We start from the raw sequence: 16,144 nt of genomic DNA, 5'->3' as shown, positions 1-16,144 counted from the left end.
TTACGTCAATAGGGTATTGTCTCCACACTTCACAAGTTCCCTCACATACATCAGTACAATCACTAGTCAAATATTTGCCAAAGGAGCACACCCACATACAGAAGGTCCTGTTCCAGCTGTAATGAAGGATACAAAACAGTTTCAAAACATGAAAAGTCTTTATTTGGCAAACCTCTTGTGTTACTATGAAATACAGTATACTGTACAAGGCACTTTATGAGGAATTATTGTAAAGCCTCAGAGTAAACCAACTGGATTACAGTGCATCTAAAGGCACAACGGGGAAAAAAACAGTTCCCAAGGTGAAGGTTCTGATGGTATGATTGTCATGTACTGAATCACCAGGACTGAAAGGATCAAGTAAGCCAATAAATATAACAATCGTTGTATTTCAATAGACCATACTATAACTGATTTCCTGAAATCAGATTTTGGCTGAAAGGTTTCTTGTATTGGACATGAAAAAACACGTTACACTTTATAATTGCAAAACTCACAAAGGCACATTAAACTTTTGCAGAGGTAGCATATATAAAGGTCATGGTATAGGTTAGGCCACCTTAACACAAAATAAAACAAACCCTTATATACACTATATTGTAGCGGTATCTAATTGAAACACATTCAGATAAACCATCTTAGATTGCATTACAGATATGCAATAAACTGCCCCAAAGAAAGCAAGTCATGTGTTTTTCAGTGCACAAAAGCCCTTTTAGGTTCAGTGGTTGATTATAAAAACTATGGCAGTACAGTAGTTTTTGAGTGAACATTTCCAACGCACCCATTAATTAAATAATATATGGGTTTGTGGTGTTGTAAAAATAAAACAAAGCTTAACGCGAAGTAATTTCTGAGGAAGTGTATTCCAGAATTATGGCTGTCAAATTGTCTATGAATTTAAGAACAATGAAAGCATATTTATATGCACTAGACAGTAACAAAGCGTTCAATGAACAAAAAAAACCCAAACTGTCCATTGTTTAAGCTCTCATCTTAGCAACGCAAAGCAGTTTCCCCAGCAACAAAATGTATCCTCATCTACTTGATGATTGGTGCTTTGATATCAACAGCTCTCAAATAACTGCAGTCAAAAAACACTTCTATGAAAAATAAAACAAGAGGAGGAATAAAATAACTATAGTTGTTTTGGTGCAGAGACAACCATGGCCCAGTGTCATCAGATCAATCTCATTCTATCACAATATATTCTCAGTTTTCACTTGCTACGTCTGGTGCTTTGCTTGTGGATTGTACAATGTGGCAAATATCCACCAAACACCAAATTACAATAATGGCACAAACTAAAAACATATCAATGCACCCTTCAATATGCAAAACACAATCAAAGTTTTTGCTTTTTTTTTGCAGGAAGAAAATCAGTACGGAGTGCAGAGTAAAGTCCAAATTGTAAATTAACCATTGGCCACTTCCTCATTTTAAAAAAAAAAAATCCCCTGTCGGTTTCATGTGTTAGAATACCAGTCCTTTAGTAAGCTGGAGGCAGGTACTCTCCAGGACGCTCTTGACTGTTTGTGAAAGGTGACTGCTGGTAGCCCTCTGGACCACTACTGGGGTATGGGCTGGCTGGGTATGGAGTAGTTTGGTCATTGGCTGGGTCTCTGTAGTCCTGGTCAAAGTCACTCACACCTTGGCGATATCTACTATAAGCAAAGTAAGTCAACAGAGCCTGTGGAGAGAAGAGGCATACACACGTTTGAATTAATACCTGTAGCATTCACACGTCTGCCAGTCAGTGAATTTCTGAGCAGAAGGAGGTTGTTATCAAGTCTATGACATTTTGTTAGTCAAATGCTGGTCACGTGGGGAAGTGAGATGAGAGACTCACCCAGGTGATGATGGAGAAGAAAGAGAAAGCCACGACAGCTCGAGCAGCATCACTAGCAATGTTAGCGGTGTTGGTGGTGTTGGACCATTGGTTGGCCAGGAAACAGAAGCAGATGAACCACAGGAAGGCCCAGGCTCCTACCCCAAGTTGGAAATCAACAAAACAGTTACAAAAGCAGTTCAACCAGTCTATAGCATAGGATTATGTCTAGATTGAGATGCAAGTGTGGTGACAGAATTCATATTTTCTTGTCATAATTTTGAGTAGATTGCTAATGTTCATTATTGACTGAGCTATCCTAGATCATAAGAAAAATAACATGAGATTCCAGATTTCAGGTGGATTTCCCTACAGTTTATTCTCCATGCAGCCTACAATAAAATCTGACTCTCACCGGAGAAGACCAAATCCCCACAGACAATGTACTTCCTCTCTTTGGCGTTGCTGATCTGTGGGAAGTAGGCATCCAACATGATGAAGACGACGCACGCCAGGAAGGCCAGAATTCCGATTCCCACCCCGAAACTGCAGGCACTGTCGTTGTTGTTGAACATGCATTTGGTGTCTTGACGGTCTATTGGGTTAACATAGCCTTCTGCAGTGATAGTTGCAAAAACCACAATGGCAAATATCTGCAAACAAGTTTTTATATAGATATGAGAGAGAGAGAGAGAGAGAGAGAAATAATTACATTACCATTGGGGGAAGGGCTTATAGCCTCAAATGTAAAGCTAGGGGGCTTTTGATGAAGGCATTAAGTCAACCAATTGTGGGACTGCAGTGCATGCTGCTTATCACATGATTCACATGGCAAGAGATTACCACCTTGGACTTCCCCTACCAACTTCACCTGAACAGATCTTAAAATAGTTATAAGCGGAGCCCAGCGACTTTGATGTCTTCTCTGCCAACAACGTGACGCTGGAACATTTTCAATTCCTGGTTTAATCTCTTGTTAAATTCACTATTGTAAACACTCTGGAATAGACTAACATATAAGGTAACGTTAGCACACATCACTTGTGAGTTATACAAATCGTGCCTGGTCCACTTTTCACATCAGGGTAACGTAAACAAATACAAACAAACAGACGTCCATCAGCCACCACCGACCAGTTCAACAGGTGGTGAAGGTAGTGCGGTGACACAGCAAGGGACATGCTAGCCAACATTAGCTAATGCTAAAGCACTATATTTTACTGTGATTACTTTCCGAAATGTATTTAAGATGGCAACCTAACACTAACGTCCTATCCAACGTTAACTGCAAACAAGTTAACTCCCTAACTTATACATGTCTACCGTGCCAACTCACATCTGTTAATAACGCGAACGTTACCGTTGCTAGCACAAAGATGTGACAGTTGGCTAAAGGTTTGCTAACCTGCGTTCGTTACTTTCCATGGAATCACTCACCCAGCTCAAGAAGCGCAATATGGTTTGAGGCTGTTTTACAAAATTCAAGAAATCAAAGGCCCCGCCGGCCAGTGAGGCCCCGTAGGCACCACTCTCCATATTTTGCCACAAAACTTATCCGTCCTGTCAACAAGTTGAAGACTGGGCTAGCCTACTGACTCTGCTGTCAAGTTGGGCAGTTTCGTTTTCTCACCAGTTTCCTGAAAACTTTTTAAACACCGCCCCTTCTTTGTTGCCTTCAAATGCTCCTCGTAAACCCCGGCTTCCGAACTCAGTCGTAAATACGATTTGTCGCGTATCCAAGTGCTTTTGGTCGGAAATGTTAAGAAAATGGACCCTGTAACAAAAGTAATTTATATGTGGCTGTTGTTTTATTTTGAAAATCAAGACACATAGCTGCCTTGTGCTACAGTGGCAGTATGAAGAGGAAAAATGTCTATTGTATCTTGCATGTAAATTATGTTTTGGTTAATTTATAAGCCAAAAGTTGTTGTATTCGTCATTTTTACCATCAATTGTCGGTATGACTTCCTCTGCCTCCTAAATGTCACATCTTGGGTATCATAGAAAATAGTATTTATCACTTTATTGGATTGTTCATCGTGCAGCACTTGAATGCAGCATACAATATGCAAATATGGAATATCTATGTTATGATTAAGACAGGAGTAATATAATAGTATAGATATGGTAGCCTGAGTGAGTTAAGTATAAATGTTTGCTACAATTTGGTGTCTGATCTGCTGAGCGGGCCCTCTCAAGCCAGCAGAATCAGCTGTTCCATTATGCTATTGTTGTTGAAATTATGAGGAAGATTAGAAATTATGGAGTAGTGTTGGAAACTAGGGATAAGCCTAAGCGTATAGGTACAGGGTGGTGTGGTTATTGCTGTCTTTGGTGTGGAGGGTGGTGGTTCTGGGACGCCAGAAATCACTGTCGAGCCTTCTGGAGGTGTCATGGGTCGAATTCAATGAAACATCTGTGATGGGAGGAAACCACTTGATAATCCCAGTGACATACACACACTCACACACTCAACCCTGTAACATTTAGACGAGGTGACTGGTGAATGGTGCGGCCTGTCTTGATGGGAGCCTGTAGATTCATGACAGTGTAGCCATGATGTCCTCTGTAGTGACCATTTCTGAGTTTGTACATCTTTCTTTTGACATCTGTATGAATGCTCATCTTGGATTGTGGCACAATGGATTGCAGCATCAAAACCTGTGTATTGGTAAATACTGGCCAACACATTTCCCATTTGGTTGATACTTTTGAGATGTTTGTCATAGAATTTTTGATAAAGTTTTCATCAAAATAAGTCCTGGTTCATTGCACAAGACACAGAAAGCTGACATTCTGCTGACCTCCAAAATGTTGAGTTTCAATCTACATAATGAAAACTTCAAGAACTTGAGTGAATGTAGGAAGAGTTTTATTCCAAAATATAATACTGCATCCACTATTTGATAAAACTGACATCTTTTATAATAATTGCTGGCATGAATGTAAAGCACATAATGGGTCACTGTTGACATTAAGAGCCATTTTAAGACCTTTGTTTACAAAATAGTTACATTTTGAGGACTAAATCATCTATGTTTTCAAAATATTGACTGTGATTCTTCTTTTTTAATGGGAAAAATTGGTAGCATTTTGGAATGACACCCCGTATATATCCAAAATGTATTTCTCCTAAAAAATACTATATAAGGGTATTAACTCTAGGTGGCAGCAGTAACCTTCAAGTCAATTGGGGGAAGTGGACATGGCAGAGGGCATCTCTGAGAAGTTAAACAGACTGAATTCACGTACGGCAGATTAATGCTTTACACCAATTGAAAACAATAAGGCACAGCTGTGCTTTAATCCCTTTGGGGTGTGGTGTGTGTGAGTGTGTGTGGGTATGTGAGAGAGAAAGAGAGTGAGTGAGTGCATGTGGCTGAGTTTTGGAGTCTGGTGTGTCCCACAATAGTTGGTATATAAATGTGGTGCTGAACACAGATTGAGGAAACACTTAACATTCTGTTCTTGCCTCCTCTGCTCCTCTATGTCCCACATTTGCTGTGTTTCTGCCTTGATCTGGCACGCGTACAGTTCACTGGTCAAGACGTTCTTGATATCCCAGCAGTGTGATAAGGGTCTGACTGGGGGAGGAGGGCTGTGCATGTGCTCTGTGGGAGGTTTCCACAGGAAGGAAAGCAACATATATTGTGAGTGTCTCATTGAGCAGTGCCTTCACTTTGTGGAAGGATGAATAAAAGATAGCTATGAAAACCTGTTGATTTTTTTTTTCCAGTGACTTCATTTGGTGTGGTTCATTTGACTTCCTCTGGTGGCCCTGTGAGCTCAGCATGTGGCTGATGGGAAAGAGCGATCAGCTGACAGGTGTGTGTTTGCAGTAACGGGTGATCGATCAGGACCATGGCGCACAGTGTTCACTTCAATCTCAACGTTTGTCAAATAGATCTCGATTATGAGTAAGTTGTTTTTCCGTCTTTCTGTTGGTAGGCCTGACTGATTTGATGTGAGGTTTGCTTTTCTTTCTTTCTCTTTTTGCTGTAGCTGTCGTGCACTCTGCCTTTGTTTGCTTGGGTGGGCTTCTGTAGTTGTTCCAACAGAGCAGCAAACATGCAATGTAACTGTGTATACTATGACTCTTATTGTATTTATGTGGGGTAGACTGAAAGTTGACTCTCCTTAATGTCCTAAATTAAGGTAAGTGTATTTTTGCATTTTATACAAGTCATGTATGGGTCTTCCTCTTGATATTCTTTTGAAAGAGGACTATTAAAAATCCAAATCCCAAGACATGGAGTTGTTTGGTGAGAACAGTTGCAGTACTTTTGTAGTTGTTTAAATCTAGCATCAGTTATACTAGATTGAATTATCTTTGCATGCGCTTATTTTTGGAAGCCTCCCTTGCTCTTTGTCATTTGGCTGCTTGTGTTTGTAGCATTTGGAAACTTTCCAGGATTCTATTTGGGTTCTAGTTGAATATTGAACCATTCTGTGAAAAATCTTCATGTACACACTACTGTAGCTACAGAATGTGCTGTGGTGTAAAGGTCGAAGCCTTTGGGAATCTTAATCATGATCATACCTCTCTTAATCTTAAATCTCTCTTCATCTATCTCCTGTAATGTTTACTCTCCTCCAGGAACGTTGGAGAGGACGGCCCGGCCCAGGACTCTCTCTGCCAGCTCATCGGGGAGCCAGGACCCAACTCTGACGGCACCCATGACACCCTGGAGATGGAGGTGCTTGGGGAATGCAGAGGTACCACTACACATATCTGTGACTTACTGGGACAAAAGTCTGTATTTGCTGATCTCTTGCAGAGAGGTGCCATTGATCTTTCCATCTAAAGTATCCACATCCACAAGTGCCTAGGATTCATTCATTTGTTGATAGATTTCAAAATTCAAGCAATTAATAAATGCGTATAGGGCTTTTTAAACAGCTGATGTACCTGCTGCTGCATGGTCAATCCAAATCATCTGGAGTAAATATTAAACCTCCCTCAAACGTAAACACTCCCCTGTTTGTGAATATGCATTGTTGTTGTTCTTAAAGTCCTTTAGGTAGTGAAATTGAAAACATTGCTCATCTGAAAACTTAAAACAGACCTATGTAGTTGGTCTGAAGGCTTCGCATAAGTATTGTGCTTGTTTCAGATAGCCAGTCCTTTCAAATTAGCCACATCAGTGAGGAGACGTGTGAAGGAGAGCAGACCAACCTTCTGCACCGGAAACGCTGGTCAGCTGCCACCCACAAGGTCCTGTCTTCCATGCCCAGCCGCTTTCTTGGTGAGATGAAATGTTCCTTGTTGCTTTCAAGTAATTGTCTGCAGTGTCACCAGGCGATATAATTCTTCCATGCGGTCAAAAGAACCCAAGAGAATGTTTATTACTAGATAGGCCATCTGTTTGTTTTTGGCTTTCTGAGAAATCTAAAAAAAAAATCACGAGAGCATAGCTGGCTGTTGACAGAGTTGTTTACACATGTGAATCTGATTTAAATTGTTTTAAAAAATGTGCCCTTGCCCCACACAGGGCAAAGTAGTGTTGCAATCACTTCCCAGTGTGGCAACCAGACCTCCTTCCCAGGTTCCTCCCACTCCTCCGGGCCAAATATACGGCGTGACTTTGTCCAGGCAGATTCAGAGGAAATCTATGAGAGGGGTGAGTGCAAATTCAAAATCCAGGGGGTGGGGGATATGTGAGAAATTGTTTTCATTTACTTGTAGCTCAACAATTTGGTTTCCCCAGTCATTCAAGGATCTCCTGTTCTTCCCTTGTTCCTCTCTCTCCCACTGGGAGTCAGTATTGGCTGCAGCAGCTGCTCTCTGAGCGGCTCAGCGTCCTCAGGTGGATGATTTGGTCATTTCTAACTTGCGGTTTACAGAAAACAAGATGGAGCAGTTGGTGTCTAACCTCCAGAGCCTTTCAGTGGGTGATCGCCTGCGCGTGCTGCGAGCCAAGCCCCTTAGCCTGACCAAGAAGATTGAGCTCAGGTACAGGCAGCGTTGAAAACGTGAACCAAAACATACGACCTGTGAACTGAAGTAACTAGACAGACTAGATATATTTATAACATTTCTTCATCTTTCATTCATTAGGAAACTTGCTTTCAGTGACGTCGTCGAAGATTCACTCATTAACAGAGATGTTCCATGCTGCAGTCGTCTCAGGGTGTACATTGCGAGGGTGAGTATGTGTCACATGTGATAAAAGGGAAGATTTTGTTATCATTGCATGTATGTGACATGTGCACTTGTGCCTTTCTCCTCACAGACGTGGCGTCACTGCCTGTTCAGCTGTCTCCCCCTCCTGACGTCCCTCCAGTTGTGGCAGCTGCCGATGAAGAGACTGAGCGGGCGTTTCGGGACCGGAGTCCTCTCCTACTTCCTCTTTCTCAGGACCCTCTTGCTCTTCAACATCCTCCTCTTCCTCATCAACGGCCTGTTCTTGGTCATCCCTCAAGCCATTCACCCTCCTCCTCCGGATGGCTCCAGTCTCAACACGATCACTGGCCTCGAGCTTTTAACTGGCACAGTAAGATGGGCGTGCAACACAGCACTGGTTGATATAGTTCTAAAGAAGAACAGTGGTGCTCAACATGGGGTTCAGGGACCACCAGGGGTCCTTGGGAGTGTTCCAGGGGGTCCCCAGTAAATTGATAAATTGTTAAACTTCACCATTATTTCATTTATTGACGTTAATACAATTAGAGAATGTAGAAGAATGACTATTTTGGTAATAGTTTCACTGTTATCTCCAAAATTTAATAAAAATATTCTCGCATTTGGTTTCGAGAGACAAAATCTCATAAAATGGGGGTCCATGGCCCTAATGTGTACTAAATTAGGGGTCCTTGATATGAAAAAGGTTGAGAATCACTGATTTAGTGCATGTATCATTGTGATTTCTCCATTCTCCACTGTCACTGTCAGGGTTTCCTCTCTCAGAGTGTGATGTTTTATGGCTACTACACCAACACCATCATCAAGAACTGCAGACCTGCTGACTCAACCCCCGGTTCTACTGCTGAAATTACTGACCCGCCAGTCTGTGACGCTGCCAGCAGCTCCCAGATGATGCCATACAACATACCCTTAGCCTACTTCTTCACCATCGGCATAGCCTTCCTCATCATCTGCATGATCCTCGTGTACAGGTTAAACAGTGAATCATTTCTGCATTTATTTGTATTCTCTTTGAGTCGTCACGAGCAGCGGGCTTCATGGCTCCATTGTTCTATATCTCAGTTTGTCCAAGTCCTTTGGGAGAAGTTTCCGTGTGCTCAAGTCTCATGGGAATCTGGCGGTGAAGGTGTTCTGCTCCTGGGACTTTAAAGTCAGCAAGAAGACGTCTATCCGGCTTCAATCTGAGAACATCAGCACCCAGCTCAAGGTACAAAGGCTTCTGAATATTCACTTTGATACACTGAGGTCTGATGCAACTCATGTTGTAATGTAAATGGGGACACAGAACTCATTCTCCATTTAATTTTCAATCAAATAGAAGCTCCAGTATTGGGTTTTATACTTGATGCATAACATTTCAGGTTGCAAACCATTTAAAACGTGAACGAACTGCCTTATATACTTTTTTCCCCCAAATATTATTTAATATCTTTGACAATCCTCTGCAATAGACACTTCACAGAAAAGTTGACTTCAAGGCTGCATGCTTGGTCACTTTGCATATGCCTTTATCACAGTTTTACACATTGCCACAGCCTCTACCCAGCAAGTGTATAAGTGGTTGCACTTTTGCATATAACGGCAATATTTAGCTTCATTCAGGCAGGCTCATCAAAAAGAGAACATACAGCAGGATGTTACAAATGGGGTGTTAAAATGCCATTGATATAGAGAAGATAAAGATGATATAGAGAACAGAGAACTGATCAATGATGGGTGTTTCTAGTGAGAATTTTAAAGATCTGTTCTTAATGTAAGCACTGTTCAGTAGCTGGCACACACCCAGCATATTAGTGCTGATCACAACTTCACCACAGTATGAAGATAATTTAACTGGAGCGCTGTTGCTGGCTTGACATCGCTGACACTTGACTGTGGTTTCTGCTTTTCTTACAGGAGCTGCTGTCTGAGATGATCTGTGGGCAAGAGGAAAAGGGCTGCATGCAGCGGCTGTGGGGCCTGCAGGTGCACTTGTCGGCGTGGGCCGTGTGTCTCACCAGCATATTCCTGGGCGCCCTGGCAGTCCACTTCCTCTCAGATCACATGCACCTGGTTAGAGCGCTGTGTGAGGGCTGCTGGACCACCAGACCTTACAAAATGAATGCAAATTTGAGCAGCTATAGGGCCTCTAGGGGACTTTTGAGTTTCCTCTTTTTCTAGCACACAATCACCCACGACAAAGAAGCACATTCATACCTCATACACTGTTTTCACACTTAACGCTTGCTTTCTAAAATAAGTTCTTTATCACCTTCTCAGTAACGTTTACAAATTGATATGTCTCAGAATAAGCAAGAACGAAACTGATGAAGATATTGGACGAAGTTTATATTCAGTGGTACTTCATAGAGGCTAGATGGTGATGCGCAAATGTGTGTGTGTGCAGGTCTGTGCCCTCACTGTGGTTTATCCATTCCCTCACAGCACGATATTGAAGGGAGTCTTATCAGAGAGGCTTATCTTCTGGTCTCGTCTGCAGTAGTGTCAGGCATTAACCTGCTGCTCCCTGGACTCTTCAATCTGGTGTCTTGGATGGAGAGCTACAACTCACCCTGCATACGCGTCTACGTCTCCATCTTCAGGTGAGGACAGGGACTACAGCAAGATCACTGAGTCACAATCTATAAACATTTGGTCATTTTGAAATTCCTGACTTATAAGAAACAGATGGGTGTGTTTAGAAGCATAGTCCTTTTTTATTTATTTTTTTGCTACATACACACTTTATGATTTTCCTTTTCTTTCTTTATTATGATTATTGTTGCTATTATCAAACGGCAAATTCCCCTTTTGTCATGATCAAATCTTTGTCAGGAACCTGCTATTGAAGGTCAGTGTTGTTGGAGTGCTGTGTTACCATTGGCTGAGGAGAATTGCTGTGGAGCCAGAGAGTCGTGGTCTACAGGTACAAGATTCTTGACGTTTTCTCTTCTCGTAATTATAGTCATGGAGGAGGACTGGAATCTATAATGTCCCTCATTCCTAAAAGAGCACCTATTGCTCAATGTTATATCAGAGTTTGTTTGGATTTGTTTTTTTAATTGAAACACAGGCAATTTACAGTCAAATAAGGCAAATTTAATCGTCAAATCGAACAAGATCTTCGCAATGAGCTCAACATAATTAGATATAAAGGAAATAAGTAAGAATACAAAGCTTGCTTACATCTGAGTTTAAGAAACAGAGAGCTGGGTTAGATGTTTGTTGCGTAACCTGATTACAGGTGCTATAGATATTCCATCCTATTACCATACAGTCAGTCTGATAGTAAGGCTGATATGAAGTTATCTCTCATAACTCTCTGCGGATGCTGTAGTAGCATGTATCACTATTTGTCCGCAGTGTTGGGAGAGCTTTGTGGGGCAGGAACTGTATCGCCTGCTCCTGATGGACTTCATCTGCACGGTGCTCTACACTTTCTTCGGGGAGTTCATGTGGAGGCAAGTGGAGCTTGACCTGCAGAACATAATGTCTCTTAACTGTTTCTGCCGTTTACTGTTTTTATGAAGCCTCTCATCGACTGTTAATGCACATGCTGATAGCCAACTTTGTATCTTTCCCTCCAGACTGTTTTCCAAGCGAGTGCTGAAAAGAAAAAGGAAGCCAGTGTTTGACATTGCTCGTAATGTGCTGGAGCTCATATATGGGCAAACCCTCACTTGGTATAACACATTTTTCTGGCTGGCTCACATGTCTAGAACAACAACAACAAAAAAGACATTCGTGGCACTTTTTAATGAGGTCTTCTGGCCCTTCCTATAGGCTCGGTGTGCTGTTCGCTCCTTTGCTTCCTGCAGTCCAGATCATAAAGCTGTTTGTGTTGTTTTACATCAGAAAGGTCGGTAGGGTCAACACCCGCAACTTCAATGCTGCATGTCTGGGTAATTGCGTGACAAATAAGTATTGTCGTTTCTGTGGTTCCTTCCTCAGAGCAGCCTGATGCTGAACTGCCAGGCCTCTGGAAAGCCCTGGAGGGCCAGTCAAATGAGCACACTGTTCATCTCCCTCCTGTGCTTCCCCTCCTTCCTCGGTGCTGCCGTGTCCGTCACCTACACAGTTTGGACGTGAGTGTAGCAAACAAGCTCTCTCTCGCTCTCTCTCTTTCATCTCCATGCATGTCTTGAATTCACTGTCATGCTTACAGTTTCTTCATCAAATGGCATGCATGAATTCCACAAGCTCAGACACTCAGAAAGAGCGTTCTAAGAATATGTTTGAAACAATATGCAAATCCCCTTCAGACAAGAGGCCTCCTCTCCTGTCTGTCCTCCACAGGATTAAACCGTCGTCTGGGTGCGGTCCTTTCAGGAACCTCACCACAATGTTTCAGGCAGGGAAACTGTGGGCCCAGGAGCTGGAGGACACCAACAGCAACCTGTCTTGGCTCAACTGGGCCTACACCTATCTGGTGGAGAACCCGCTGTTCTTATTCCTGGCCACAGGGGTCTTTCTGTGAGTTGGCCACCATCACGCCCCCATTTCTATGTGAATTAGTCTTGTTTCTGCAATCATTCATTTTCTGACATTATCAAGCTATCTTTGCTATGCTATTTATTTTACTGTTATGCTGCTGACAACACATCAATTTCCCCCCCGGGGGTTAACACAAGAGGCACCATGAAGTCATTTTTACCTCACATTTTTGCGTAATTGTTGTGTTCTTTCTATGTATCTGTCTTTTTTTTTTTTTTACAAAGCTAATAGTTCTACCTGCCTGAATGGTATGTAATCACTAGGTTATGCTAAATCACTGAGATTGAAAATATCATTCATGCTCTGTTTGTTTTTCAGAATGGTGATTTACATTCATACTCAAGTTGTCGATGGCCAGAGGAGAATCATCGATCTGCTAGAAAAGCAAATTGAAAATGTATGTGTGATCAAACAGCATTATTCTTTTTTTTTTTTTTATTATTAAGTACAGATGCGCATTGGTGTTCAGCTGAATGTGTGTTTGTGTATTTTTCTATATGCAGGAGGGTAAGGACAAAAAGTTCCTCATCACTAAGCTGCAAGTCTTTTATGAGGAGAGGAATCTGGTTTCCCCTTCATGATAGTAACCACAGTGAGGTGGGTAGTCGTCCCTCCACCTGCCATCCTCCTGCATCCTGCAGCAGCCGTTTATCTGTTTCCCTTACAATGTGTAGCTGTGTTTTTCTTTCAGTTCATTACACAATTGAAGCACCTTGGCACAACAGTGGGGTTGCAACAGGTTTTGTTTCCTTGCTCAGTGTTTTGTGAACATGGACATTCACTTTCATTTTGTGAAATGAACACACCAATGATCTAAAAACAGTGTGAGCATTTTTTTTAATGTATTGTCTTCTATATTTAAAAAGAAATCTTTCCTATTTGTCATTCAAAACATAGAAATGCCAAGACATTATCTGAAAGATCCCAAAGAGAACATGTCCAGTAAAGTGTAGTATTTTAAACATATTGCAATGTTTGGTCAGTATTTAAATGTACTGTATTTCTTATATTTAACTGATGAATGCAAGCTGAATCATTGAACTGGTACCACCATTATGGACCCATGCAGTTATATTTATTGCTAAACTTATGTCAATGTGTTTTATATTTGTGGTTAGCTTTAGCCTGTAAATGAAATGTATATGAATATTGTGCAAGAAATTAAAATAAATGAAAACAAATTTGTTGACTGCATCCATCATTGGAATGAAGAATGAGTAAACTGCAAAATGTGTAAGTGAACGTGTAAGTGATCTTCTCGTTTAATATAAAATAATCTACTGTTACACAGGCTTTGAAGGTGTATTAAAGAGTTCATTGTGGATGGCGTCCCGGTGGCTCAGTGGTCTCAGGTGCATACCATATAACTGCAACGTCCTGGTTTAGAATCTGGACCAAAACCGTTCTCGCATATCATCCCTCTCTCTCTCTCCAATCCTCTCCTCTCCCGTCTATCTCTACTTTGAACTGTCAAAAAAAAAAGATTGCAATGTGAGTAGATTGTTGAGTCACATTATTACTTGCACATGGTGCTGTATAAAGAACCAAACACCTCAATACCAAGGATGGGACTGTACTATGCGTTCTTTCATGAAAATTGTGTCAGACATCAACATGAAGCTATCACACAGTGACCTGATTACTAAAATAAATGTGACAGGAGGAGGCTAGAAAAACATGAAATGAGTTTTAGCTATAACAATCACTTTAATAAAGTGACTACCACCAAACCAAATTGTTGGCTAACTTAACATTGATGTTGAAGACCTGATAGTCTAGTTTTTGTGTAACACTAATCCAGTTCAGCCAGGCAGACCGAGACTGCAGTGGTACCCATCAGCCAGTGCTCAATGTCACATAGCATCGGAAAATGTTTCCCCGAGGCTCTTGAACAAGTTAATCAGGTTATTGGGGAAACCAACACACCATAACCTGCTTGGAATTTCTGGTCTGTCATTTTTCTTTCCAAGGAGGCCTAACTTGAGAAGACGACTTCACAAGAAAAATGTTAATAGTAGGAAGAGAGTCTCCTCCTTATGACTCAAAAGAGCATGTGATGTGAAACTCCCATGTATTTTGAGTTGGTCTGTGTTCTAGTCCTCGGCAGAGTGGGTTGAGGAACATCTCAATAATGGACGCTGGTAAGTACAGCAGCAACTTGTTTCTTCATTTCATTTTATGGGACCCTTGTGCCTCAGCACAAACATTTGTTTGATTTCTTTGTTTAACCCAAAATGTGAAACCCACTTTCAAGTCATATATATATATATTTTTTTTTACATTTTTTTATTTTTTTATTATTCTTTAGTGTCTAATAACTTTAACAATGCCTTACCACTGATAACACTGTTTTCTGGCCTACAACCTCTCCCAATGCACAGGCTTTCTAAATAAATGAAATGTCTTCTAACTCATCTTCCCTCCTGATACTGCAGAAGCCCAGCCAGCTCCCAGGAGGAGAGTGCTCATTAGTCTTCCTAAGAAACACATGGACGGTTTGAGCAAATATTATGAGCTGGTAAATAATATCCCCTTAATACCCCATTCACTAGGAGCATCACTGGAAACCACTCTATTGTTTTTCCATCATTACAGCCTAAGACATGCCATGAAGTTCATCATTTCTTTCATTTACCAGGACCATGGACTGGTTATTAAGCAGCTGAACCCCTACATAAATGAAGGATACCTGAATGCTTACTTCAGAGAATGGGGCAGCATCACAGCATGCAAGGTAAAGACTGAAAGAAAATGGAAATCTTTATTATTATTATTATTATTCGTGGCTGTGTTTATGCGTGGCTGTGTTTATGCTTTTCTGTCAGTCAAGATTTTTTGGGGGGGATTTTGTCAACTTTTAATGAAATAAATGGCCAATAACTGTTGGTTTGGACATTGTAAAACAGATTAAGAAGGACAGCTCCTCAGAAGATAACAAGGCACTGGCCTACGTCAGGTTTTCCTCAGTGGATGAAGCGGACAGAGCAGACTGGGCTGGACCTCACTACATTGGAGGCACCGAAGTGGAAGTAAAAAGAGTTGTTAGTCCAAAGGTGAGTGCTTCTCACTCACTGTTACAGAGCAGAGTTGGTATTGTGCCTGTTCATAAAAATGAATTATTTCTGGTATCAAGAAAAAAACAGCTCAATCCAATACAGTAAGTAATGTTAATTGACAGTGTTTGAGTTTTGTATGGGACAATATATCGAATTTCAATATATCGCAATACAAAAATGTGACAGTACCTATCGTGGGGCAAGTTAGTTAGCTTGCCCATCACAATTTCACAAGCTCTCCCTCCAAATTATATTATTTGCACTTTGTAATGACATTTTTAAATTGTTTACATTCTACCAAGCCAATGCCGTGGCTAGAAAGATTTGTGGCTCAGAAATAAATATAATTCTGCACAGTCAGACTTTGTTGTCATTGAACTTTTATTTATTTATTACATCGTAACGTGGTTGTATCAAATTGTGAACCCCATATCATGCATCGAATCATATCGTGAGATAAGGATATCGTCCCATCCCTAGTTTTGACACCATGACGTTTTAAATTGTGCATTTGTTGTCTGTGCTAACCATGCAACCGCTCTCCCTTCTCTCAGATGGAGGAGGATTCGGAGGAGGAAATCCTCACAGTCACTGCTATTCCTCGGCCGAGACGCTCCATGGGTCTGGGGTACATTCTGGAGG

General features: G+C 41.3%; 2 protein-coding genes across 2 annotated transcripts; one reads left to right on the top strand and one right to left on the bottom strand.

Moving 5' to 3' along the window:
• Positions 1 to 139: 139 nt before the first annotated feature.
• syngr2a (synaptogyrin 2a) lies at positions 140 to 3,446 on the bottom strand. Its single transcript, XM_071924264.1, has 4 exons — positions 3,266 to 3,446; positions 2,244 to 2,481; positions 1,850 to 1,986; positions 140 to 1,690 (listed from the first exon to the last, which is right to left on the bottom strand). Exons 1-4 carry the CDS (start codon positions 3,362 to 3,364, stop codon positions 1,490 to 1,492), a joined length of 675 nt encoding a protein of 224 aa, XP_071780365.1. The 5' UTR covers positions 3,365 to 3,446; the 3' UTR covers positions 140 to 1,489.
• A 1,980-nt stretch (positions 3,447 to 5,426) lies between these two features.
• On the top strand, positions 5,427 to 13,913 carry tmc6a (transmembrane channel-like 6a). The gene is made up of 19 exons (XM_071924268.2): positions 5,427 to 5,745; positions 6,426 to 6,544; positions 6,943 to 7,074; positions 7,321 to 7,449; positions 7,673 to 7,781; positions 7,887 to 7,974; positions 8,062 to 8,322; positions 8,721 to 8,944; positions 9,036 to 9,180; positions 9,870 to 10,025; positions 10,398 to 10,555; positions 10,788 to 10,878; positions 11,316 to 11,413; positions 11,540 to 11,635; positions 11,736 to 11,811; positions 11,904 to 12,037; positions 12,249 to 12,425; positions 12,765 to 12,843; positions 12,950 to 13,913. The coding sequence occupies exons 1-19, from the start codon at positions 5,690 to 5,692 to the stop codon at positions 13,025 to 13,027; spliced, it is 2,406 nt and encodes an 801-aa protein (XP_071780369.2). The 5' UTR covers positions 5,427 to 5,689; the 3' UTR covers positions 13,028 to 13,913.
• Positions 13,914 to 16,144: the final 2,231 nt, after the last annotated feature.

Source organism: Centroberyx gerrardi, chromosome 7, assembly GCF_048128805.1.
Source record: "Centroberyx gerrardi isolate f3 chromosome 7, fCenGer3.hap1.cur.20231027, whole genome shotgun sequence".
In the NCBI taxonomy this organism is placed as follows: Eukaryota; Metazoa; Chordata; class Actinopteri; order Beryciformes; family Berycidae; genus Centroberyx; species Centroberyx gerrardi.
The sequence above is the reverse complement of the archived record's forward strand: the minus strand, read 5'-3'. Positions and strand labels throughout refer to the sequence as shown.